This window comes from Ursus maritimus, unplaced genomic scaffold, assembly GCF_017311325.1.
Source record: "Ursus maritimus isolate PB19 unplaced genomic scaffold, ASM1731132v1 scaffold_3, whole genome shotgun sequence".
Taxonomy (NCBI): Eukaryota; Metazoa; Chordata; class Mammalia; order Carnivora; family Ursidae; genus Ursus; species Ursus maritimus.
In genome coordinates, this window is record NW_024425563.1 from 3136130 (window position 1) to 3163627 (window position 27498).

A 27498-nucleotide genomic window follows, 5' to 3' on the forward strand; every position below is an offset into this window, starting at 1 on the left:
CGTGTCTTCCGTGTGGTGCCAGGTAGGGATGGGGAAGCAGATGGGGTTGGAAGTGTCACCGAGTTAGGGGATAGCTCCTCCTTGTCCCCAGGCTTCAGGCTCAGTGTTGCCTAGAAAAGAAATTCTTGAAGGCGCTGTTGTAGTTCTTGTTGAAAGCTGTATAGATGAGGGGGTTAAAGAAGGAGTTGGAGTAGCCGAGCCAAAGGAAGATGCTCTTCCAGACGGCGGGGATGTCACAGGAGCAGAGCGGGCTGATGAGCTCCGTGGTGAAGAAGGGGATCCAGCAGAGCGCGAACACCCCAATGAGGATGCCCACCATCAGGGCAGCTCTCTGCTCCTTCTGCTCCCTCCACGTGTCCCCTTCCGTCTGGAAGGTAACGGTGGTCTGGCGGACAGTGAACGCCATCTGGGGCTGCTGAGCAGAGGTCTTCCCCTGGAAAAGATAAGCAGAAGCTTCATGAAGAGCAGCTGCTCATGCCCGTCAGGCACGTGAAAGCTGAATCCAGACCCTGATGTGGATCCTACACATTGACTTGAAGAGAAAGACCTTGACTGCCGGGGGTGGGGAACCGGCAGCTTGTGGAGCCCACCCTCAGCTGTGAAAACGTGGTGACAGAGCTGGGTGCTGGCTTACCTCTTAGAAATGGAAGGAAAGTGGGAGCGTCCATAATGACTGGGATGAAGATGAATTCCCTATCGCTGTCTCGTCAACAAGGAAAACAAACCGGCCGTGCGGTACATGTAATTTAGTGACAAAGGTCCATGAGTAATCAAACCCTTGAACAATTAAAGCCTGATTTTCCGAAATTTTAATAACTTTCTGTGTTCATGTGAATCCTGTTACAGGAATTTTCTAGAATTTCTTCTGGTGTCAGTTTCCGATGATCATTTGGGACAGTTCACTCGCCAGGACACTTATCTCCTTCAGGGCTTAATCTGTGTCCTTCCCCTCCCCCAACTTTTCGTGGAAAGCAGACTCCAAACTCTTAGATTCCCCCAGTTAGGTGCTCTCAGGTCTCCTTTGGGCAGGCTTCCACAGAATCAGGCTCTCCACATTCCAGTCCCCTCTCCAGAGATGTGGGATTTCTGGGAAAGGGCCTCTTCCCTCCATTCTAGTCCTTTTACTTCCATCTTTGGGGAATTGAAATAAGGAGTATCTGATGAAAAGACAGCCTAAATATGGAGAAATTACAAGAGGTAGATTTACTAAACTAGCAAGTTAACTGGTCCAGTCAGAATTTGGGACAATTTCTGGGCCGATCAATCATTCATTGGAGACTGCATGGATATTAGATATCATTCTTCCAAACCCTAGCATTCTGTGACCCTAGTGCATTTGAAAAGGAGAATTACACAGCTTTCTCTCAGGCAGCACACAATCTTTTAGACAAAGGACCAAGTCTGAAGGTCATTCTCGTTAACCTAAACCACTTAAACAGTTCATGGCTACATCTATAAATTGGAGTCAAAAGACATCGACTTATCTGTCATATAGGATAACTGAGGTGTAAATAGGAACAGTATGGTTAAAGTAATATTAGTTGATATATGAATTATTAAATTTGTATGATAACCTGTTATTTACCTGAACAATGAAACACCAAGTATTGTAGAATCAAAAAGAAGAGCATCGATATTGGAACAAATAGTCCCCAATACTGCAACCCTTAAGAACATACATAAAATGAGAAGTGAAAACCTCTCTTTCTATATCCCAGTCTCACCTGAGAAGAAACGATACTATTTTTTATTATTTTATATTATTTTTTTAAAGATTTTATTTATTTATTTGACAGAGAGAGAGAGAGAGAGATAGCCAGTGAGAGAGGGAACCCAAGCAGGGGGAGTGGGAGAGGGAGAAGCAGGCTCCCAGCGGAGCAGGGAGCCCAATGCAGGGCTTGATCCCAGGACCCTGGGATCACGCCTTGAGCCGAAGGCAGATGCTTAACCCCTGAGCCACCCAGGAGCACCAAGCTTGCTCATATTATTAGTATGTATCTGGTAGTGCTTTGCAGGGAATTCATTTACAGAAATGCAAACACAATATTCAGTTTCATTTTTCAGCATAAAACAGGGAAACCCACCAACTTCTTAATAAAACTCAATCCTAAAATGGCATTAGGGAAGCCATTTCCCCTCATTTTCCAAAGATGGCAATTGAAGGAGAATTTTGGTCCTGACTGTTAAACCGTGCCCCCATCCCCAAGAAATTCTCCTCCCTCTCAGCACTATTTTGGTGGTAACACTAGCCACTCAGGGTTGTGACTCCCTTGTGCCCACCCCTTAATTCTCTATAGCACAGCTGATATAAGGGTTTTGTCAAAGCAGAAATAAATACGGCAACATGCAACCAGATATTCTGACTTTTGAGAGATGGCACACTCTTGGGAACCAGCCAGCCCCTCCCATCCTGACTCCATGTCTTTCTTCCCTGTGGTCATTAGCCTTTGCAGACTGGCTCCAGAAGCCCACGTTTAGTCCTTTATATACTAAACTTTCAGTTGCAAGACACAATGAGCCCCACAATGAAACTACCAACGTAAAGCCAACCTTCTGTAAGGCTGAGATATACCCACCCCCAAAGCGACACATTCTATTTGTAGGAGTTTTCTGCTGCATAATGGAGAAAAGTTTCAAGGTTTCCATTCTGGGGAGCCATCTTCTTTCCTAATGATTGGCACTCAGAGTATCTGCCTCTCTTGAGGTCTTGCCCGCCTGTACACTCCGATCCAGCCCCATATCCAAAGGGGCTGCCATATCAGAATGTAGCTCAACATTCATCTGACAGGTGGATCACCGTGGTTGCTTATCCAGGTGTATGACCTACATGTAAGCGTAGGATTTGAATATTTCCATAAAAATTAGTCTTAGGAAAGGGGGGCCGAAGTATTATAAGACAGTTGTATGGAAGCCCATCACTGCAGTCACAGTCCCCGTGAAGGAATGTGAAGCGCCCGCCTGTATGAGTATTCAGCACTTGTACTACAAAACCTTGCGTTCTTCCAGCACAGTTCACCGAGGCTCTTACAGAGGATGAGCTATTCCCAAATAGAATGTACATCCATTGGATCTGCAAGGATTTTCCACTTTGCTGTGGTTCTAATGTTGAACGAAGTGTGTTCTTAAAGATGATCCAGGTATTTTATTTCTAAGTTTGTCTTCAGGATGATTTCTCCCCTGTCAGTAGGGTGTTTCAGCTAAATGTTCCCTCACAGGTGGTAGATTCATGCTCCTTTCTCACTGAGCTGTTAGCACAGCAGGGTGGAAGCCCTCTTCCACAGGCCCTTCCAACAAAGATTCAAGTGTCATGTTTTACAATTCTTGTCATGTTCCATGAGAACCCCGTAGGGTTCTACTTTAAATTTAAAGTAATTTTTTTCTAAATACTTTATTTTTGTGGTTTGGAGTCAGGAATTGTTCATAGGTGAGTCCGAGAACTCGATGTGTCTCAAAAAAGCACATTTTTTAGGACCTTGATGTGAAATGCTGATCGGCATTGACATTTCTCTTGGTGCAGCACTCAACACCAACTCACCTGACAGAAGAAAGAGGGTCACTGGTTTACAATGGTTCTTCTGGGACAGCAGAAGTTCCACTAGGAGGAGGGTCTTTGTTGTTGGGGAGGTTTTAGGTGTCTAGGTGTCTAATGTCTTTGGTTGCTCACCCTGTGGCTTTCTGACTCAGGGACTCCTTAAATCTTTGCTCTCTGCTAATCAATGATTGTAACAAAGCACCTAACTGAGTCTGGAGAATTGATTTCTATTAATTACTCTATCAATTACTCAACATGCTCATTAGTAGATTCACGGGAAAAGAAGTAGTAGGGTAAAAGAAAGTGAGCATTCAAGCCAAATCAGACTTTTCCTAATCATCTTTATAACACCGTATCATTTGTTTATTTAATTTTTTTTAGTGTTCAACAATTCATCAGTTGCATATAGCACCCAGTGTTCGTCACAGCACATGTCCCCCCTCAATGCCCATCACGTCACATATAAAATTTTTCTAAGTGAACAGTTAGCCCCATCTCTCCAAATAAATGCAATCTTCGGGGGACATGTACTTATGTGTTAGACTTCTCATTTTTCCAAAATGGTTATGTGCTAAATAACATTTCACTGGTTAATCATAAATCTAATACGTTTCTTTAATTTCCTTTAACCAGTTGGCTTCACTTTCCTATTAGTATCACAGATAATCAATAAATTACCATCAGTAGTGGGTACCGAAGCTCAGGGATGAAGACTCTTACCTTAGAAGTGTGGTTTTGGGTGATTTGCAGGTTAGACCATACCACTGTCAGAATAGAAGATGGGCAGCTGAACCAGGATGCTCCAGCTAAAAATGCTCTTACATGTTAGGGAGGGCTCCACAAGGAGAAGAGTGAAACATTCCTCAAACTTCCCAGCTAACTTCGGAAAAGACTGATTGTTCTGTAGCTATGGTAAGAAGAAAACTTGCTACTTGTTTAAATATCTTCAGTTGATCAGGGACAATACAGTTCTGTGAATACACACATGCGAACCAACCAATCCATGGCTGCCCTCGCTTCTGAAAGTCAGCCAATTAGGGTAGGACTCGCCCCAATAAACACTCCTCTGAGTGCCAATCCATCGACAGCAGTCTCACTGAGTAACCCCACTTTAAGGTGATATCCATTCACTGCCCTGCAGTTCCTGAGCTCCATGCTGTCCCAGTCCCCAGAGATGGCTGGCATTCAGCTCTGCTTAGAGACAGTACCTGACAAATCCAGCTTTTTCTAATTGTAGCAAGCAGTAGGTTTGGCTTGTATTTCTATTTCAGGACTATGTGGTGCTTGTATCATCCTTAGACAGTTCTAGAGCATCCACTGGGATCATTTTGAAGACCCTCCACAGGATGCTTGGACCACAGGTGTATTCCCTGGGCCTCAAAGTCCAGTTGCACTCAGGGTCTGCAGCCAGGGGTGCCCGTTCAACAGCCCCTGCCAGCCCCGCTGGGCTCTGCTTGCTCTCTGTATTGTTATCCTAGGACTTGTAACCCAAAGTGTCTTCATTTGAGGTCTTTAGGCTTAGGTTTTTGTGTCAAGTAACTAGACCTTTGATTGAGATACATACCATTTGGTAATTGACAAGGATCTTTGGGTAAGTCCATCAGATCCCTTGTACCATTTAGCAAATATTTTTTTATGCCATTCATGTACTTGTTCTGCTGCTACTTGCTTTGCTTTTGCTGTTATATGTCTATATGTGCAAAGTCTTGGTTTCATTGGGTCATTTTAAAATTATTTTTTCCCTGGAGAGCCTTTCTTTCAGCTGAATGTAAAAAGGATTGAACTGTAAGGTACTGGCTTGATAAGCTACTGATCCATTCCAAGCCAGACCCAAGTGCTAATGTTTTGAGGACTGTTAGACCTAAGACCAATTTGTGGAAAAGCAATTAATCAAACTTTGCTTGGGTCCTTTACAAGATTTGAGGGCACTCCCTGTCTTCTCAATTTGTGAAAGAATGTCACTTTGTTTAGCTGGTATTCCAGCTCAGTGAGTGTTGGGTTGGTGATTGTATGGCCCCTTGCTAGCCTCTGATCAGGGATCCTGAGACACTATTCATAGGCACAGACTATTCGCCAACCATGGTGGATCTTTCTTGCGTGTCATGGTTTGTCTAAGCCAAGGTCTTGAACTTCTCCTTTAGGAACTTTGACTTCCTATTTTAAATTTCCCTATAATCCTAACTCTTGTGCTTTTCTTGGCAAATGCCTCTTTAAAAAATCTTCATAAGGAACTTCTGATCAAGTAAAAAAAATCAATAAATTAAGCCATTTAAGAGCAGTAGAAAAATTAGGAGAAAAATACCCAACAGTTAACATCTTCTTTAATTGGTATGTTAAGGTCTTAAACAAAATTCTAACTCTAAAATAGTCTCAAAGATTTTGTAACATTCCCAAACCATCTGCCTTGCATACCTAGGTCTTGCATATTTCTATTCAGCTTCACCTGGCCTCCTAAATGCACTGTCCTTTCTTTAGGGTTTTCTCAGAAAAAGCAAAGTCACACAGTAAAATTGCCAGAGAAGGAGTCAAACCTATATATTTTCAGTTAAAACCCTGGCCTAGAGTTAAGTTAAGGGTTATAATTTAGAATTTTCCTAAACTTCAGAGAGAAAATAAAAAAAAAATTGTTACAGGATTTAAAACTTCATGAGAGTATTGAACAAATTTTTTTTTGTCCTGGGCTACAAATCTGTACCAGTGAATGAAGTTAATTGAAGTCCCCTCAGATGGAGAAAAACAGATCCTTAAAAGTAGAAGTTTAGAAAAGAGAGGAGCTATATAAACCAGCTGTGAAAACATACATTATATAAAGCAATTTCAGAAGCCCTTCTTTTTTTAAAATTTTATTTATTTATTTGAGAGAGAGCATGAGCAGAGAGGGGCAGAGAGGGAGGGAGAAAGAATCTGAAGCAGACTCTGCATGAGTGCAGAGCAAAACGTGGGGCTCGATCCCACAACCAGGAAATCATGACCCAAGTCGAAACCAAGAATCCTATGCTTAACTGACTGAGACACCCAGGCACCCCTCAGAAGCCCTTTTTTTTTTTATAATGATTTTTTATTATATTATGTTAGTCACCATACAGTACATCTCCGGTTTCCGATGTAAGGCTCGATGATTCATTAGTTGTGTATAACACCCAGTGCACCATGCAATATGTGCCCTCCTCACTACCCATCACCGGCCTATCCCATTTCCCCACCCCCCTCCCCTCTGTAGCCCTCAGTTTGTTTCTCAGAGTCCATAGTCTCTCATGTTTCATTCCCCCTTCTGATAACCCCCCCTTTCTTTATCCCTTTCTTCCCCTACTGATCATTCTAGTTCTTATGTTCCATAGATGAGAGAAATCATATGATAGTTGTCTTTCTCTGCTTGACTTATTTCACTTAGCATTATCTCCTCCAGTGCCGTCCATGTTGTAGCAAATGTTAAGAACTCATTCTTTCTGATAGCTGAGTAATATTCCATTGTATATATGGACCACAACTTCTTAATCCAGTCATCTGTTGAAGGGCATCTCAGCTCCTTCCACGATTTAGCTATTGTGGACATTGCTGCTATGAACATTGGTGTGCATATGGCTCTTCTCTTTACTACGTCTGTATCTTTGGGGTAAACACCCAGTAGTGCAATTGCTGGATCATAGGGTAGCTCAATTTTTAACTTTTTAAGGGACCTCCACACTGTTTTCCAGAGTGGCTGTACCAACTTGCATTCCCACCAACAATGTAGGAGGGATCCCCTTTCTCCACATCCTCTCCAACAATTGTTGTTTCTTGCCTTGTCTATTTTTGCCATTCTAACTGGCGTAAGGTTGTATCTCAGTGTGGTTTTGATTTGAATTTCCTTGATGCAGAAGCCCTTCTTTTAACCCCTAGCCAGACTTATCAAAAAGAAAAGAGAAAGGACCCAAATAAGTAAAATCATGAATGAAAGAGGAGAAATCACAACCAACATCGAAGAAATGCAAATAATTATAAGAGAATATTATGAACAATTATATGCTGACATATTAGGCAAGATGAAAGAAATGGATAAATTCCTAGAAACATATAAACTACCAAAACTGAAACAGGAAGAAATAGAAAACCTGAACAGACCCATAACCAGCAAAGAAATTGAATTAATAATCAAAAATCTCCCAACAAACAAGCGTCCAGGGCTAGATGGCTTCCCAGGGGATTTCTACCAAACATTTAAAGAAGAATTAATACCTATTCTTCTGAAACTGTTCCAAAAAAATAGAAATGGCAGGAAACTTCCAAACTCATCCTATGAGGCTAGCATTACCTTGATCCCAAAACCAGACAAAAACCCCACCAAAAAGGAGAATTACAGACCAATATCCCTGATGAACATGGATGCAAAAATTCTCACCAAGATACTAGCTAATAAGATCCAACAGCACATTAAAAGTATTATTCACCATGACCAAGTGGGATTTAATCCTAGGCTATAGGGGTGGTTCAACATCTGCAAATCAAGCAATGTGATACACCACATTAATAAAAGAAAGGATAAGAACCATATGATCCTCTCCATAGATACAAAAAAAGCATTTGACAAAATACAGCATTCCTTCTTGATTAAAACTCTGCAGTGTAGGAATAGAGGGAACATACCTCAATATCATAAAAGCCATATATGAAAAACCCACAGAGAATATCATTCCCAATGGGGAAAAACTGAGAGCTTTTCCCCCAAGGTCAGGAACACGACAGGGATGTCCACTCTCACCACTGTTGTTCAGCATAGTACTAGAAGTCCTAGCCTCAGCAATCAGACAACAAAAAGAAATAAAAGGAATCCAAATCAGCAAAGAAGAAGTCAAACTTTCACTCTTCACAGATGACATGATACTCTATGTTGAAAACTCAAAAAGACTCCCCCCCCAAAATTGCTACAACTCATACAGGAATTCAGCAAAGTCGCAGGATGTAAAATCAATGCACAGAAATCAGTTGCATTTCTATACACGAACAATGGGATAGAAGAAAGAGAAATTAAGGAGTCAATCCCATTTATAATTGCACCAAAAACTGTAAGATACCTAGGAATAAATCTAACCAAAGAGGGAAAGGATCTGTACTCTGAAAACTATACAACACTTATGAAAGAAATTGAGGAAGACACAAAGAAATGGAAAAACATTCCGTGCTCATGGATTAGAAAAACGAATATTGTTAAAATGTCTATGCTATCCATTCCGATGGCTGAGTAAAATTCCATTGAATATAGGGACAACATCAGAAAGGATGATTACCCAACATTTGCATCAACATGGATAGAACTGGAGGAGATTATATTAAGTGAAATTAGTCAAGCAGAGAAAGACAATTATCATACGGTTTCACTTATTTGTGGAACATGAAGAATAGCAGGGAGGACATTAGGAGAAGGAAGTGAATAATGAAGGGAAGGAAACCAGAGGGGGGGATGAACCATGAAAGACTACTTAAAAGTGCCCGGCCACAGAGGCGTGGGGGGGCGGCGGGGGGGGGGGATGGACTAGCCCAGTGATGGGTATGAAGGAGGGCACATATTGCATGGAGCACTGGGTGATACACGCAAACAATGAATCATGGAACACTGCATCAAAAACTAATGGTGTAGTGCATGGTGACTAACATAACATAATAATAATAATAATAATATTATCTGTGAGCTAAATAAATAAAATAAAATAACCATGCTACCCAGAGCAATCTATACATTCAATGCAATCCCTATCAAAATACCATTAACATTTTTCCCAGAGCTGGAACAAATACTCCTAAAATTTGTATGGAACCGGAAGAACCTGAATAGAAAAAGGAATGTTGTAAAAGAAAACCAAAGCTGGTGGCATCCATCATAATTCTGTACTTCAAACTATGTTACAAAGCTGTAATCATCAAGACAGTATGGTACTGGCATAAAAACAGACACATAGATCAATGGAACAGAATAGAGAACCCAGAGATGGACCCTCAACCCTGTGGTCAACTAATCTTCGACAAAGCAGGAAAGAATATCCAAAGGAAAAAAGACAGTCTCTTCAACAAGTGGTGTTGGGAAAATTGGACAGCCACATGCAGAATAATGAAACTGGACCATTTTCTTACACCATACACAGAAATAAACTCAAAATGGATAAAAGACCCACACGTGAGACAGGAATCCATCAAAATCTTAGAGGAGAACACAGGCAGCACCTCTTTGACCTCAGCCATAGCAACTTCTTGCTAGACATGTCTCCAAAGGCAAGAGAAACAAAAGCAAAAATGAACTATTAGGACTTCATCAAGATAAAAAGCTTTGCACAGCAAAGGAAACAGTTGACAAAACTAAAAGACAACCTACGGAATGGGAGAAGATTTCTGCAAATAGTTTATCAGATAAAGGGTTAGCGTCCAAAATCTATAAAGAACTCAACACCCCAAACCAAAAAATCCAGCCAAGAAATAGGCAGAAGACATGAACAGACATTCCTCCGAAGAAGACACACAAATGGCCGACAGACACATGAAAAAATGCTCCACATCACTTGGCATTAGGGAAATACAAATCAAAACCACAATGCGATACCACCTCACACCAGTCAGAATGGCTAAAATTAACAAGTCATGAAACAACAGATGTTTGTGAGGATGCAGAGAAAGGGGAACCTTCTTACACTGCTGGTGGGAATGCAAGCTGGTGCAGCCACTCTGGAAAACAGTGTGGAGATTCCTCAAAAAGTTAAAAATAGAGCAACCCTATGACCCAGCACTTGCAATTAGGTATTTACCCAAAGGACACAAACTTGGTGATTCAAAGGGGCACTGGTACCCCAATGTTTATAGCAGCAATGTCCACAATAGCCAAACTTTGGAAAGAGCCTAGATGTTCATCAACAGATGAATGGATAAAGAAGAGTAGTATACATAAACAATGGAATATTACTCAGCCACCGGAAAATGAAATCTTACCATTTGCAATGACATGGATGGAACTGGAGGGTATTATGCTAAGCGAAATAAGTCAATCAGAGAAAGACAATTATCATATGATTTCACTCATATGTGGAATTTCAGAAACAATACAGAGGATCATAGGGGAAGGGAGGGAAAGATAAGGTGAAATCAGAGAGGGCAACAAACCATAAGAGACTGTTAACTCTAGGAAACAAACTGAGGGTTGCTGGAGGGGAGGTGGGGCAAGACAGGGTATCTGGGCGATGGGCATTAAAGAGGACACTTGATGTGATGAGCACTGGGTGTTAACATGCAACCGAGGAATCACTAAACTCTACCTCTGAAACTAATACTATAGTATATGTTAATTAATTAATTTAACTTAATTAAAAGATAGAGAAGAAAAAAAAAGACTCATACAGATGAAGTCAACCCACCTACCCCTCTCAAAGTCCCCCAGTGTCTGAACTCCATGATTCCCAAAAATGCCATGTAAGATTAGCATTGTTCTCTGCTCAGAGCGATTGTGCCTGGCTAGCACAGCTCTGCCACAGACTAGTAAGCAATAAATTCAGCATGATCTTTTTATGCCAGATCTTTAGTAGTGGTTTCATCATCCTTTGTCAAGGGCAAGGCCCATCTCTGGTGTTGCCAGTCCCCATCTCAGTGTCTGACAGAGGTTAGGCTCTCAGTACATTTTCGAAGAGAACTCAGCAGACAAAGAAGCAGGGAAGAGGTGTTGTGTTTCCCTAGGTAACACAGCTAGTTGGTGGTAAAACTGTATTTGGAAACTTCGGCACCTCCTGCCAGGGAAAAATCAGGAGACCTGGTTTGTAATTCACCCGTCACAGTAACAGTGGAGCCCCGGGTCATTTGGATGTCTTGCAAAGCCAAGGGACCCATTTTCTGAAGTTATATGGCAGAGAGAGTGAGAGGACAGAGAAAATGAAACAGTGCAAAAAAAATGCGTAAAGCATAACAGCGTCCAAATGCTTTGCTAATGCTGCCTCCAGAGCAGAGCAGTGAAAGGCCGCATCACTTTGCAGTAAGTTCCACAAGACAAAACTGTGACTGCTTTTCCTTTCCAAGCTGTGTCTGGTATTGATCATAAACCATTTACCTGGATAAGCATCCTGGCAGAAGAGGGTCCATGTAAGGAGGACCTTTGTGGGTGGCCGGTGCTCTTGTTCCTGGCCCAAAGTTGGGGGGATTCTCACATGTGTGGCAGCTCCAGGCAGTTTGGGGCTGCGAGTGCTCTTAGCCATCAGCATTCCTTGCTCAGTCCAGAAATCTAACAGATCATTGGTTTCCCAAATCAGGCACTATTGGCATTTTGCTCAAAATAATTTTTTGTTGGGGGGGGGGCTGTCCAGTGCACTGCACAATGTTTAACAGCATCCCTGGTCTCTACATGCTAGATGCCATTAGTGCTCTCCCCCAAATCTTGATAATAATGTCTCCAGACATTCCTAATGGTCTCTGGAGGGGACACATCACCCTTGGCTGAGATCATTGTTCTAGATAGAAGGACAGGTAGCCTCTGACCCCCTTTTCCTTCTTCTAGAATGATGCACTCTCTCCTCCCTTACCTATACCTCTGGTTCCTCTGAGCTTGCTTATTGGAATTAGCTACTGATCTTGAAAACACAATCATATTACAGCACTCTCAGTATGTGTCTATCTCCCTCGCTAGAGGGAGCTCTTCGTGGGAAAGATGATGACTTTATCACTTTACTCCTTGCACCAAGTCTGTGTATAGTATGTATTTAATATGCTTAAAGGAATTAATGTTGTCCCAGAACCAATAACAGAAAATGGGGCTGTGTAGATTTCTGATCTAACTTAAACATATGAATTAGGCTCAAAGGATCACCTTGGCAATGAGAGTTAGTCGGGGGAGAGTGATCTCCATATCCAGTGGATTCATTTGTCATATATTTCCTGAATCTGGAGTCACAGGGTTGGATTATTAAGAGTTAACAACAAACCAGGAAAGCGTGGTGGAGAGAGGACAAGAAAAGAGACTTCATTGTTGCGAAGCGATTGTCCTACAGAAAATGCTGTTTGTAAAGAGCTGGGGGATTATCTGACTTAGATTTTAATTTCCTTCCGTAACCTGTTTGGGAAGGCAAACAAGAGATCCTCCGCTGCGTACAAGAGCCTGATGGGGCTGGAGATAGACCCAGAAAGCAGCAGCACAGGCGGTGGAAGTGTGTAACAAAAGCAGGCTCTGAAATAGGGAAACATCTTGATAATCTGGCATCCTGGAGGAGGAGGGTGCAGAACAGCAGGTGGTAATTCAGGGGATACTATGTTTTTGCAAAATTAGTTGCTTTAATTTGCAAAGAAAAAAATAGACTGGGCTAAAACATTTATCTGCTTTGCCTGATACTGAGCAATCTCTCTGCCAAGTCAGTTACCATCTGCCCCTTCCCTCCTTGAACACCCCACTCTACGTGCAGCAAGCTGCAAGTTGATCCAGTGTAGCCCCAGACACTGACTTCTTCTGACCTTCTAAAGGGTGTTACAGAGTCACAGAATTTTGGAGCCAAATGAGACCCTGTGGAGGTATGGAAATAATCCATCAGAGATGGTAAAGGCCGTTATCAGCTCTGTGATGCTGAGCATTGACGCAAAGTCCGTCTCTGATGCTTTCCCCCAGTCTATCCTTTCCCCCTCCTCCCCTCCCCTCCCCCCAAAAGAAAACTAAAAAGTTCACTTTCTATAAACCTTGGAGTCAGTGTGCTGGAGATAAAGCCTGAACAAATGCAAGTAAAGTATTTACAAGGATTTCTATAACACCCACCTCCACAGCCTCCGATAAGGGTGAGACGCTGTTGGTCTTCCTGGAGCCCACGCGGAACTTGGCGGCCTTGTAGACCTTCCAGTACACGAAGAGCACCACGCAGAGCGGCAGGTAGAAGGCGCCCACGGTGGAGAACACGGTGTAGGAGGGCTCGCGGCTCACCTGGCACTCCTCGCTGCCCTCAGAGTAGGTCTCCCCCCAGCCGAAGAGCAGCGGCGCCAGGGAGATCACCGCGGAGAGCGCCCACGTGAGCACTATCATAACATTGGAGACGCGCTTGCGGGCGCGGAGCGTGTATTCCAGATGGCGGGTGATGGACCAGTAGCGATCCAGCGCGATGGCCGTCACATTCCAGATGCTGGCCGTGCAGCAGAGCACGTCGCACGCGATCCACAGCTGGCACAGTCGTCGGCCCAGCTGCCAGCGGCGGCCGGACAGCTCATGCACCAGGCTCAGTGGCATGACCAGAGCGGCCACGAGCACATCCGAGATGGCCATGGACGCCACTAAGTTGTGCGGAACCCGGTGGAAGGTGCGCACACGGAGAATGGTCGCCAGCACCAGGAGGTTCCAGGAGAACGTCGCAGCCACCAGAAAGCCCAGCAAGGTCAGAACAAGCACACCGAAGACAGAGAGGAGGGGCGGGCTGGGGCGCGGGTCTTCGGCGTCAAGGCTGCTGCGGTTGGTCTCCAAAGGGGCGGGGGTGGAGAGGGAAAAGTAGGTTACGTTCACAGGCAAATCCATCGTTGGGTCAGGAGACCGGCCCAGGGTGTGCGCAGAAGGGGCGTTCAGGAAGACAGACGGTTGCCACTGTGCCCAGAGCCACTCTGGATGTTTGCAACCTCTGGCTGGTGGCGGGGTTTCTGGGGTTTGTCTATGAACCTGGCCCCAACCTCCTGCCAGCGAGCATACGTGGGAGATGGTGTGGCAGAGAGGAGGGTGCTGGGCTGCGTCTGGCAGCCAGGGCCCTCCTAAGCTGTCACATGCCCAGGCTTTTCGCCTAGGCAGAGAGAGCGGTCTGGTCTCCCAGAGCTGAGCATCTCCCAAGTCAGGGGCAGCTGGGCGACCCTGGAGCGTGTGGGTGCCGGAGGGGGTGCTGGTGCGTCAGAGCAGTACTCTCGCTGCGCGTCGCCTCCCTACCCGCCCCTCTCTCCAGGCAGCCGGCTGCAGCCTCAACTCCGTGCCGCGGAAGCCAAGCAGGGACCTGTTTTCTGGGATCTGCCTTCTGCTATCCCCCCAGCCCCAGCCCCACCCCGTCTGGGGCCGCGGCTTTGGAGCGCAAACGCTGGCGCGCCCATCCAGATCTGCCTTCTCAAAGTAGGGATCCAGCCTACGTAAGGCATCAGCTGATAAGGTCGCCTCTCCCCGCCTCTCCGCCCCAAGCCCCAAGCGCGCGCGTTGGTGCTGTCCATGGTGCTGCCGCCTCTCCCCACCTGGGCGCGGGTCTTGGTGCTGTCCCCGGTACTAGCCTGCTTCCTGAAATGCGCTTCCTGAGTGGATCAAGTTTACCAATGAACTCTCCTGGAAACATTCCTCGAGCCACCCCCTACCCGCATCCTTCCAGGGGTGGTCTGGATACCTTGAGTGCGTTCTCAGCTTTCCGCAGGGGCTTACATTTAGCATGCGTTTTCCGAGTTAAGGGTCTAAGATGGTATCGCTGGCTTTTCTTCCCCTTGAAGATGTCAGTACATGATTGCGTCCTTCCTACACAACACCTGGTGCTTCCCCTAAGGGGTAGTTTTCCTTTAAGGAGAAAAGGCAAGAGAGCATTTACCATTGTTCCTAGAGATGGCTGAGGTATTGGAACCACCACGTTTAAACTACGTCCTCAGAATCATAGAGAAGCTGCAGTCTTTTCAGTGGTCCCCATTGGATTTGCTTCTTTTGAAGGGCAATACGGGATACAAGTTGTTATAAAAACCCCATCTCACTAGAAAGAAAGAGGGAGTATTTAACTCTTTCCCTGCACTTACACACATGACCATATACACATCCATAGTGATTGGGAAAAGATAAAAATTCCTACTCAGAAGTTGTGATGGAAGGCACTTCACAAAGGGAGACATGATATAGCAAGATAAAATAAACTAAAATAAGAAAAATGATGTGACAGAAAGGAATATCAGACGGCATTAAGCATTTTTAAAGTCATATAATTGGTATTATGAAGTCCTATACATTCACAAGTTGTTGGCCACAAGTTTGGTCAAAAGCTTTTCAGCTATTTGAAAATGAAAAATATGTTTTGTCACAAGATTCCGTTTCTAACAGAGTACAATAAGCATCAGGAGAATGCACTGGGAAGAGAGAAACTCCTCCGCTGGGACCCAGAGGAGAGAATGCTATTAGGAAATGTTGATGAGAATATTCTTCATTAAATACAAGCTTATCCACAGAGCTGCTTCACCAAATAGTCCTTCAACACAGCCAATGGTGGCTGCCTACGTGCAGTGCTACCGTGTGTGGCTCTACTCGAGGGGAAAACTTGAGCTCAGTCAGAACACGTTACCTTCTTGAAGCCATAGAACCAACTGGAATGAGAAGTCAACTATGGATCTTCATCTTTGAAACAAATGCTCTGAACAATTCTGCATTCAGTTCCAGGGGCCCATGGCCTGGAATACTGGGTGAGCTGCATACCCAGTAGGCAGCAGGCCTTGGTGATGGGATCTCCTTACACAAATCTTAAAAGGCATCATGGATTGCAAGGATATTCCCCACTGGCCCTGTGTGCTACAGCTAGTAGGCTGCACTGATAGCTCAACGAGAAGCTATCAAATAAGGGGCCAAGCCAGGGATAACTGAGGATATTGTGCAAAAATTGGAGTGTCACATAGGTAAGAATGCAGTCAAATGCTCTCACAAAGAAGAAATCCAATGGGGTATTTCCAGGAGAACCAAAGTTTTTTGTTTTTTTTTTTAAAGAAATTCTGGTTTATCTCTTACAGAAACACAAAGGGAAATCAGAACATTTCAGTTTTATAATCTTACAGCACGGCCATAATTTTAGCTTAAAAAAAAAAGGTAAACAGGTATAGAACTCCCATCTGCCATAAAGCATCTCTGAAATGCCAGTTTTGAGGAGAATTTCGTGGTTTACCACCTGCCGGCTGAATCATGACCCCTTCTCCCTCAAAGTTCTCACATTGAAGTGTTAACCCCCAGTACCTCAAAATGTGACTGCATTTGGAAATAAGATCTTTAAAAAGATGAACTTGAACTGAAATACTTAGGATGAGTCAGACTGGTGTCCTCACAGCAAAAGGGAATTTGAACACACAAAGGGACACCAGAAATGTGTGCACAGAAGGAAACCATGAGGGAACACAGCAAAAAGGTGGCCATCTGTGAACCAAAGAGAGAGGCCTCAGGAGAACCCAAACTTGATGACACCTTGATCTTGGACTTCTGGCCTTCAGAACTGGAGGGGGGGGGGAGGAAATTGCTGTTGCTTAAGCCACTCAGTGGGTGGTATTTTGTTATGGTAGCTCTCCCAAATAAATACACCATCCAATGAAAGATACATACAAAAGATGCAACCAAGATGAATATACTGTGTGGGGATTTTATAGACATGATGACAAATTACAAGACATCTACTGAAACACATCTTTACAAAGTGTAGTTTGTGTCCATTCTAGCAGCAACTAGATGCAAATTCTGTTGTCTTTTGAAGTTCCCTACAACCTGTGATTAAGTCATATGATTGGCATACAGAAAAATGCTGATCATACATTTTTTATAATGGGAAGGTATACATCTATTTGATCCAAGTAGGAGCTTAACTGCAAACAAAGATACTTTTTTTATAATAATATTTTTTTATTATGTTATGTTAGTCACCATACAGTACATCCCTGGTTTTTGGTGTAAAGTTCCATGATTCATTAGTTGCATATAACACCTAGTGCACCATGCAATACATGCCCTCCTCACTACCCATCACCAGTCTATCCCATTCCCCCACCCCCTCCCCTCTGAAGGAGTTTGTTTCTCAGAGTCCATAGTCTCTCATGCTTCATTCCCCCTTCTGATTACTCCCCCTTTCTTTATCCCTTTCTTCTCCTACCGATCTTCCTAGTTCTTATGTTCCATAGATGAGAGAAACCATATGATAGTTGTCTTTCTCTGCTTGACTTATTTCACTTAGCATTATCTCCTCCAGTGCCATCCATGTTGCACCAAATGTTGAGAAATCGTTCTTTTTGATAGCTGAGTAATATTCCATTGTGTATATGGACCACATCTTCTTAATCCAGTCATCTGTTGAAGGGCATCTCAGCTCCTTCCACGATTTAGCTATTGTGGACAATGCTGCTATGAACACTGGGGTGCATATGGCCCTTCTCTTCACTATGTCTATATCTTTGGGGTAAATACCCAGTAGTGCAATTGCTGGATCATAGGGTAGCTCAATTTTTAACTTTTTAAAGGACTGCCACACTGTTTTCCAGAGTGGCTGTACCAACTTGCATTCCCACCAACAATATATGAGGGATCCCCTTTCTCCACATCCTCTCCAACAATTGTTGTTTCTTGCCTTGTCTATTTTTGCCATTCTAACTGGGGTAAGGTGGTATCTCAGTGTGGTTTTGATTTGAATTTCCCTGATGGCTAATGATTTTGAACATTTTTTCATGTGTCTGTTAGCCATTTGTATGTCTTCATTGGAAAAGTGTCTATTCATATCTTCTGCCCATTTTATGATTTGTTTATTTGTTTCTTGTGTATTGAGTTTGAGAAGTGGAACACGACAAGGATGCCCACTCTCGCCACTATTATTCAACATAGTACTAGAAGTCCTTGCAACAGCAATCAGACAACAAAAAGGGATCAAAGGTATCCAAATAGGCAAAGAAGAAGTCAAACTGTCTCTCTTTGCAGATGACATGATACTCTATATGGAAAACCCAAAAGAATCCACCCCCAAACTACTAGAAGTTATAGAGCAATTCAGTAATGTGGTGGGATACAAAATTAATGCTCAGAAATCAGTTGCATTTCTATACACGAACAATGAGACTGAAGAAAGAGCAATTAGGGAATCTATTCCATTTACAATAGCACCAAAATCATACATTATCTTGGAATTAACTTAACCAGAGACGTAAAGGATCTATATTTTAGAAACTACAAATCACTCTTGAAAGACATTGAAGAAGACACAAAAAGATGGAAAAATATTCCATGCTCATGGATCGGAAGAATTAACAAAGTTAAAATGTCCGTGCTACCCAGAGCAATCTATACTTTCAATGCTATCCTGATGAAAATACCAATGACATTTTTCAAAGAACTGGAACAAACAGCCCTAAAATTTGTGTGGAACCAGAAAAGAGCCCAAATCGCCAAGGAATTGTTGAAAAGGAAAAACAAAGCTGGGGGCATCACGTTGCCGGATTTCAAGCTATACTACAAAGCTGTGATCACAAAGCCAGCATGGTACTGGCACAAAAACAGACACATAGACCAATACAAAGATTCTTAATTACAAGTTTAAAGGTGAGAAAAATGGGAGAATGCAGAATATAACTTTATTCTGTCCCACTGCAAAGATCGGAGGGATAACATTTTTCCTACCCACCTAAACCATCACAATTTTATGAGATCAATAAATCATTTTTTAAAAGATTTTCTTTATTTATTTGACAGAAAGAGAGACAGCCAGTGAGAGAGGGAACACAAGCAGGGGGAGTGGGAGAGGAAGAAACAGGCTCCCAGGGGAGCAGGGAGCCCAATGTGGGGCTCGATCCCAGGACCCTGGGACCACTCCCTGAGTCGAAGGCAGATGCTTAATGACTGAGCCACCCAGGCGCCCCAAGAGATCAATAAATCATTAAAGCATTATTGTTATTATATAAAGTCTATATTATAAACCAGGTATCAAATACATATCCTTGTATGATCATACCTCAAACAAATTTTAAGGAATTGTTATTTTTATGTTATTTTATTCATTTATTTTCTTTTTATTTTCTTTTGTTTTTTGAGAGAGGGAAAGAGAGAGCATGGGAAGGAGGGGAGGGACAGGGGGAGAGAGAGAATCTTGAGCAGATTCGACGACTAGCACAGAGCCTGACGTGAGTCTTGATCCAATGACCTGAGATCTTGACCTAAGCAGGAATCAAGAGTCATGCCTAACTGACTGAGACACCCAGGTGGCCCTATTATCCCTACTTTATAATTGAGGAAATGGAGTCTTGGAGATAAAGAAACTTACCCAAAATCACATGAGATTTGAGCCTGAGTGTGGCCCAATCTTTGCTCTTGATCAGTCTGTTTTACTGCACTAATAATCAAGATTTCACAACAGTTAACTACAAGCTTTGTCTTCATCAGCTTGGGCTGATATAACAAAATACCACAGACTGTGGCTTACACAACAGAAATTGAGCAGTTCACAGCTCTGGAGTCTGGAAGTCTGAGATCAGAGTGTCAGCATGGACAGGTTCTGATGAGGACTCTCTTCCTGGTTTGCAGACAGTTGGAGAGAGAGAGAGAGAGAGAGAGGGAGAGAGAGAGAGAGAGATATCTTTCTCTTCTAAGGCCATAATCCTGTTGGATTAGGGACCCACCCTCATGACTGGATTTAACCTTCTAAAGACTATCTCCACATACAGTCACCAGTCACATTGGGAATTAGGGTTTCAACATAGGAATGGGGGGGGTACAATTCAGTCCATAGCTGCCCTAAGAGACCACTTAGTGGTAAGGGAAAGACCAAAACAATTCATAGAACTCAGTGTTATTCCCAACCAATTTTTCCAAAGGCGATAGAAGATAAAAATAACCAGAGGAGCCATTCTGCATGACCTAAAGGCTCACCTTCTCCACATGCTTAATAATGGCCACCAAAATCCAGGCTGCTGCTTTGTCAAGAAGAAAATGGAAATGGATCATGGATGGAGTGACTAGCATGCATCTAGTTTACAGCTTAAGAGACAGTGGTCCCCACAATTTTAACACAATTGCTTACCCCTGTTTATACATACAAAGTCTACTTTTTTCTTCATCTAATCTACTGAAGAGTAGAAAACAACCACAAGTCACGATATACTGACAGCTGAAAGAATGAGGTGCTGGGGGAGATCCTACGTTTCATTCAGGGTATCTCAAGTTCCATACACATCCTATGACCAGGAGAAGAAATGTGCTAGTCACAGTCTAGATTTTATATGATAGAGTGTGTTTTTTCCCCTTTTTCAAAGGGTAAAGGTTACAAGTAGAAGTTATTTTCAGCCTAAACCCCCACTGACTGCCTTACCCACACCTGCATCCATGTACCTCATTTGGAGACCACTAACTCTGGGTCATTCTCTGGGTCCATCAGCATAGGACAACACACATAGACGTGGTCAGGGAGAATGTGTAGCAAGGATGACAGGTCATCATTCAGAGCAACCCCAGGGTAATAGACCACCTGCTACACTCTTTTGGCTCAAGCACAAACTACTGGCCCCTAATCCCATGTCTTCCTGAATGAACTACATTAACTGGTTGACTGTTCCAGTCATAGGCAATTCATGAGGCTGAGTAATTAATTCCTCAAGTCAGACAACTTTTCTTTATTGTTGTTTTTCTATCGCACCCAACAGAGCCTAAAATGTATTAGGCTTCATAAATATTTGCTGAAAGAACAAAATCAGAAAAAAAAAAGATCTCCCAAGTAAACTACTGTTTTTCATGTTTAATATAGGCACAATTAAAGCTCTCTGAGTGGAAACACTGTAATATAAAAATTAAGATAACTTTTTAAAAAAGCATAATTATTCTGAAGAAGGTGAATCCAGGAATAAATAGATGCTAAATTGTTACTGAAATCTTATAAAATAAGATCAGGACATGGTTATAGAAGTTGCACCTCTCAGATAACATCGTGCTCCTCCCATAATTACTGCAACAAATGACAAGGTCAGAGTGGCTGGCAGGAGGGTGCATTCAGTGAGCTATGGAGATTGTGAACGGAGCACAGTGACCGTCGAGCCTAGATAGATGGCTAGTCAGCAAGAGTACTGGGTAAGGTATGCACCCAAAACAAACCAAGCATGGACGATGAGGAGGCTGATGGTAGATAGCGCTAAGAAGAGAGCCACAATGACCTGCCCAGTGATCACCCCTGAACCACTTCTCAGGCCCAGGACCCATGGGCTGAAGGAGAAGGCAGGTATCTATGATAAATGACCCTACAATGCAGAACCAGGTACACTCGGGAGAAATAGCCTCAGTCCTTCCCCCCAAAGAACTGGGAGCTATCATGCACAGCTAACTGTGCATGGAGGATAGGAAATAACCAGACCTTTTGAGGACTGTTGGACACAGTCTGAATTAACACTGATATTTAGGAATCCAAAGTGCTACTATGGTCTTGTCGGAGCAGGAACGATGGGAGGCCAGCCAATAAATGGTCAAGGTCCAGATCAGAGTGGATGTGCTGGGTCAGTGGGCCTTCCCCGGTGGTTATTTCTCCAGTTCCCAAGTATAGGATTAGAATGCATTTATGGTAGTTGGCAGAACCCCACATTGGTTGGTTGACCCTGTGGGGTAAAAACTGTTATAATAGGGAAGGCCAAGAGGAAGTCTCCAAGATAGCAAATAACAACACAGCTGAAGGGAAATGGCAGAGATTATCACCTGCTTGTCTTATCCGCACACTATTCACTACTTAATCCTTACAACATCATCTGGATCCTGGCCGATGACAGTGATCTACCAAACTTAATCAAGTATGATTAGCACAGTTGCACAGCCCGTTGCAGATCCAGCTGACCTGGCCTATCTGCTGGAGTGGATTAACGTGGCTTCCAGGACTGGCATGCAGACGCTGAGCTGGCCCCTGAGCTATTTCCCATTCCCATCAGACAGGACAATCAAAGCACTTGGAACTCACTTGAAACAGCCAATGGCAGACATTGACCTTCTTGCTCCAAAGCTACCTTAACTCCCCCTCTCTGTGTCATAAAACAGTCTGGAGGACCCTGGATCATCTAGACTAGTGGTTTTCAAAGCGTGGTCTGTAAACCCCAAGGAGCCCCTCAGCCCCTTTCAGCGGGTCTTCAAGGTCAAAACTATTTTCACAATAATATTAAGATACCGTTTGCTTTTTTCACTGGGTTGACATTTTCACTGAGGGTGTGAAAGCGATGGTGAGTTAGCCTGTGGGCAGCTGAGCACGGATCGGAGCAATGGAGTCAGATTGCAGCGTCATCACTGGGATTCCTTGCTCCGTGCGCCCACAGGAAGAAAACCAAAGAAAAAATGGCCAGTTTCACTGAAGAAGTTCCTAAGGAAGCATTAATTATATTAAATTACATTAATTATAGTAATAGAATTCTATTACATCAATATATTAAATTATATATTATTAATTATATTAAATCCTGACCTTTGAATACACATCTTTTTAAAAGTCAGTGTAACAGGGGTGCCTGGGTGGCTCAGTCGTTAAGCGTCTGCCTTCGGCTCAGGGCGTGATCCCGGCGTTCCGGGATCAAGCCCCACATCAGGCTCCTCGGTTGGGAGCCTGCTTCTTCCTCTCCCACTCCCCCTGCTGTGTTCCCTCTCTTGTTGGCTGTCTCTCTCTGTGTCAAATAAATAAAATCTCAAAAAAAAAAAATGTCGGTGTAACAAACCGAAGGTATGCGTACTGCGTTTCCAGCACGCACTGAAAGACGATGGTTGTCTTAAGGAACAGCACACATGTGATTGCTAGAGTTGAACTAATAGCTTTTTTTTTTAAGTGAAACACCATTTTTACTTGAGAGAACTACTGACAGATAATAAACTATCATTATGGCGTCTTGGGTATTTGGCAGATATTTTCTCAAAATGAATGAAGTGAGCCTTCACTTCAGGCAAAACAATGGATAGTGTTTGTTGCCCATAAGAAAAGGTGAGCTTTCAAGGGAAAATTAGAGTTTTGGAAAACTCATATCCACCACAGTGAACTTGACAGCTTCCCAATATTTAAAGGCCTTTCTGATGCGATTGGTGGTGATATTAACAAACGTGAGTCTTTGACGTTAGGTGATGAAATGTGTCAACATCTGGAAGTTGCATCAGTGACCAGTGCATGATGCTACAAAAATCACAAAGGGATAAAAGATCCATTTCAAAAGGCAAAATAGACCAATGGACACTAACGGGGTACAGAAAGAGCAGGATAAGGATTTCAGATTCCACATCACAACAAACCTTTAGGAAACTACCACATATTGAGTTTTGATATACCATCATAGAAAAATAGCCACAATTATCTAAAAAGACTATTAATACAGTCTTCCACTTTTCAACTATATATTTCTGTGAGGCTAAATTTTCTTCATAAACTTACACCAAAATAACGTATCACAACAGATGGAGTGCAGAAACAGATATGAGATTCCAGCTGTCTTGAAAAGATTTGCAAAAATGTTAAACAATGCCACTCAAAAATTTTTTCTGAAAAAATATAGTCATTTTTCCTAAAGACATGCTATTTATGTAAACATGTAATGGACTTATTATTTTATCGCTAACAGATTAATACACAAATAGGTCTTAAATTTGTCCATTTAAATGTATATTCCAGTAAGTATACATAGAGATAGCTCATGTAAACAAAGTCTCTTTGGGAGACTCAGTCATTCTGAAGAATTGTAACGGAGCCCTGAGACCAACATTGGGAAGTGCAGTTGTCAGCCTTCATCAGAATGTCACACTGGTCCACTGTGATAACACAGAACATCGATAGAACTGGATGGCAGTTTGCTAGTCCTTGGTAAAGTATGTGTGCTGCAAAGGGGAGGGAATAAACCCTCCGAGGATCCAGGCAGCTGCTCGGTCAGTGAAGATAGGAGGGGTCCAGTTGTCTGGGACACGGCAGGACAGTCCTTCCAAAGTAAAAGAAAAAGCACTGCATCTGGGATAGGCCTCCGCTAAAAAGGAAGTATAATGCGTGGTAGGCATTTTGGATGCCGTAGGCAGTGTGTTGCACACTTGAGAACACTGCTCTGATTCCTATCCCCGCTGACATGAGGAGGCTGCGACCTCTGGCTGGGGCCAAGAGCAGGAGGGGGATCTACCAGAGGTCCTGGGGGCAGGGAAAGGAGCCCTTCTGCTTGGGCTGTGAGACTTGGCAAACCTTATGGTACTGCATGTACCTGGGATGGGAAAAGACTCCATGTAGATTTTGCAGTGAACACCAATAAGGGAGTCACGGTAAAAGTTCCTGGGGCTCTGATGCGAAGTCCTGCCATCTGCACAGAAAGCCTTCGCCATTGGAAAAGCAGCTTGGGGTGCACGAGGGCTTCAGCGGAGACAGAGCATCTGAGAAGGAGACATTAAGTGGCAGTAGAACAAGATAGAACCAAGACCCGGTTCTTGCAGACCCGCCCGCAAGATTGGGTGGGCCCAGCAGCAAAACAGCATAAAATGGAAATGCTCCAGAGCAGAGCTGGAGACCCAAGTAAGCTCCCCAAGCAGGTAGCCCAGACCGCCCTGTCCTCTGTCGTCACTGTGTGAGCACCTGCCCCTCAGCTCACAGCTGTGGCTGCATGACTGGCTGACGGGCTGCGAGAAAGGCTGAGAGTGGCTCACACAGATGGGTCAGCTTGGTGTTGGCCCAAGCCGGAGGAAAGACCGCTGGCGCTTGTGGCCGCGCTCTGGGGTGGCCTTGAAAGACAGTACCTGTCGATCAACAGAGCTCTGGGCGGTGCACCTGATCACCCGTTTTGTGCAGAAAGAAATGACCCAAAGTAAGAATATATGAAGACTCGTTAGCGGGGTCTAAAGGTCAGGAAGGCGGAAGATTGGGAAGAAGGTGGTCTGTGAAAGCAACATGTGGAGGGGCCAAAGGGAGTACACGCAAAGTGGGAACATCGCTCTCTCTTTTTCAATTACTTGGAACACCTCCAGAGGGCAACCACACAGGATGAAATCCTCACGGCAGAATGGCCCAGCCAGCTGGGGACAGCCAGCCTCTGTCACTGGCCGACCTGGTGCAGGCCAACAGCTGCGTGGAGAAGCCGTGGCAGAACAGTACAGACTGCCTCCCATCAGGCCTCATTCAGTTACTCTCACTGCCTAGTATCCAACCTGCCAATAGCAGAGACCAACGCGGGGCCCCCACATCGGGACCACCCCCCTGAGGGGATCGACCAGCCACTTGCATAGTGTCCCAGACGGGCCCGCATTGGAGCCAGCCATCTGTGGAGGGCAGCCGTTCTACCACCACGCATGTGAATGTGTCCTTCCTGCCCACAGGGTCTCTGGCAGCGCTACTCTCCGAGGACTCACAGAAGTTTTGAGCCTCTGATACCGAGTCCCCCACAACATCCTATTGAACCAACGTCCCCCCTTTATCACCTTATCTGTGGGAAGTTCCCTGAGTAAGCTGGCCCTTCACCATGGAATACTACACAACGCTATGCGCGAGCAGACTGCATCACACATATCACAACTACGATGCCCCTCTCAGAATTTCGAGCAAAGGATGACAGACGCAGAATTCTGCTTAATGTGGAATTCCATTTATCCAGTTCTACCCACAGGAAAACGGCTCTAGGGCATCAGAAATCACGATAGTTGGCTATGGTCAGGGAGCAGTGACGAGAAGGGGGTCGTGTTCCAGTTCTTGCTGGTTACACGGTGAGCCCACTTGTGACATTCTTCCAGCTGTAAACGTAGGACTTGTGCGTGTTGCTGTGCGTTATGCTTTGTATATGCATTATGCTTTAATAAGAAATTCAACGGTAAGAGCAGCTCAGTACCTTCCAGTCTAAAACAGTCTCTTTGAGATGAATTACCTCCTCCAGCAACAACTACCTTCAGCAGAATGGAGAACTCATGATTATTATGAAACCATTTATTTAAAAATATTGAGAATGTCACAGTTTTCACTCCTCTTAGCAATATTAAATTTTGCCCTACTTTGGTGGATGATAATAAAATTTTAAAATCATAATGCCATATGCCGATGTCGACCATCTGCTGCTCTAGGTATTACTTTGTAATCTTTTTAAAAGGATCGCAGGGAACCAAGAACGTGGTTAGCTAGAGGTAGCTGAATGCCTCATGAGCAGTGCTTCCTACTGGAATGACTGCGTGGCAGCCTCGGGCTAGAGCAGTGACAGCAGGATCACCGAGGACGCAGCTCTGTCTTTGCACCCCACCGTCCCCTGCAGGCTGGCTTACCACCTCCTGCTTTCACACTGCCTGCTGCACATCCAAGCACCTCGTCCTTTTCCCAGAAGAAAGAGAAGGTTAGCGAAGGAGTGTGGCGTTCTGCCCAGCTCGGCCTGCGCCCTGCGCACCTGAACCAGTGAGCCGGGAAAGCAGATTTTCCCCCAGAACGCCTCCACAGGAGCCTTCACTCACATTGGGTCGACAAGCATTGTATTACACGGCTAATGCTTGCTACAAAAGAAGCTAGGAAATTTCATATTTAGCCTTCTGGTCTGTACAGCAGAGAAAGCAGAGGACAAAGTGGGTTGAGGAGTGACAGTTAAGTGGGGAACTTTACAAGGATTGCAGCTCTGTCACGTGATTTTCCCTGCTGTTAAATAATTTAACGCAGTATCACAAATCTTGCTCTTTTGCTCTATACTGTAGCCCTCCTCAGCTCTAGAACTCTCAAAACCTTGACCCCTAAGGTCCACAAAGTGGTGCCGGCAGAATGAGCTCTGCATTTTGGGGGACGGCAGCGCAGTCTCACTTCTCGGGGAGCATTACCGTTCGGTGTTCACAGGCACGGCATCCATCCTGCAGATCAGCCAAACGGGCCTTCCCAGGAGCTGAAGGCAGAAGTGTGGCCGCGATGCTTCGGGAACATGCTTCCCCCCGCCGTCTGCGCTCAGGAGATAATCAGGGTGCCGTGTTTAAGAACCAAGAACCCCGGTCGTGTTGGAACTCTGAGTAGGCGCACTTGCTCGTGTTATCATCGTCTTGGGACCGCCCCCCCCCCCAGCCCTCTCTGTGCCGATTAAGCTTTACGTGCTGCAGGAGTTTTTAAGCCAATCAATCAATTAGATCAGAGCCTGTGGTGGTTCCCAGCATTCATTCCTGCTGCCCACAGCTGTTTGTCCGACTCTAAACTTACCCCAGCCAGCTGCATTCATCTCCAGGTCGTTGCTACAATGACAGCGTCCGAATAGCTACAGAGCCTTTCTGAGGTAAAAGAAAGGCAGATCTTTCTGGAAGCAGCATTTTTTGAGGCCCACCGTGTCTGAGTCTTGGAAAACCCATGAGA

At 44.2% G+C, this 27498-nt stretch overlaps 1 protein-coding gene and 1 long non-coding RNA gene across 2 annotated transcripts in view; one reads left to right on the forward strand and one right to left on the reverse strand.

The window, feature by feature from the left end:
- Positions 1 to 15257, reverse strand: HTR5A (5-hydroxytryptamine receptor 5A). The gene is made up of 2 exons (XM_008688586.2): positions 13275 to 15257; positions 1 to 433 (listed from the first exon to the last, which is right to left on the reverse strand). Exons 1-2 carry the CDS (start codon positions 14016 to 14018, stop codon positions 101 to 103), a joined length of 1077 nt encoding a protein of 358 aa, XP_008686808.1. The 5' UTR covers positions 14019 to 15257; the 3' UTR covers positions 1 to 100.
- The window catches only part of LOC121105773, a 17890-nt gene continuing 4135 nt past the window's right edge, over positions 13744 to 27498 (forward strand). The window contains exon 1 of the long non-coding RNA XR_005838430.1: positions 13744 to 13881. This is a non-coding gene — a long non-coding RNA (uncharacterized LOC121105773). The remainder of the gene's footprint in view (positions 13882 to 27498) is intronic.

Bases quoted from the DNA above. Each gene is read 5' to 3' on its own strand.
- HTR5A (XM_008688586.2), bottom strand. From the start codon at position 14,018: ATGGATTTGCCTGTGAACGTAACCTACTTTTCCCTCTCCACCCCCGCC. The intron at 434-13,274 runs GTGGGTGTTATA...TATCTTTTCCAG, and splicing joins CCTTATCGGAGGCTGTGGAG to GGGAAGACCTCTGCTCAGCA.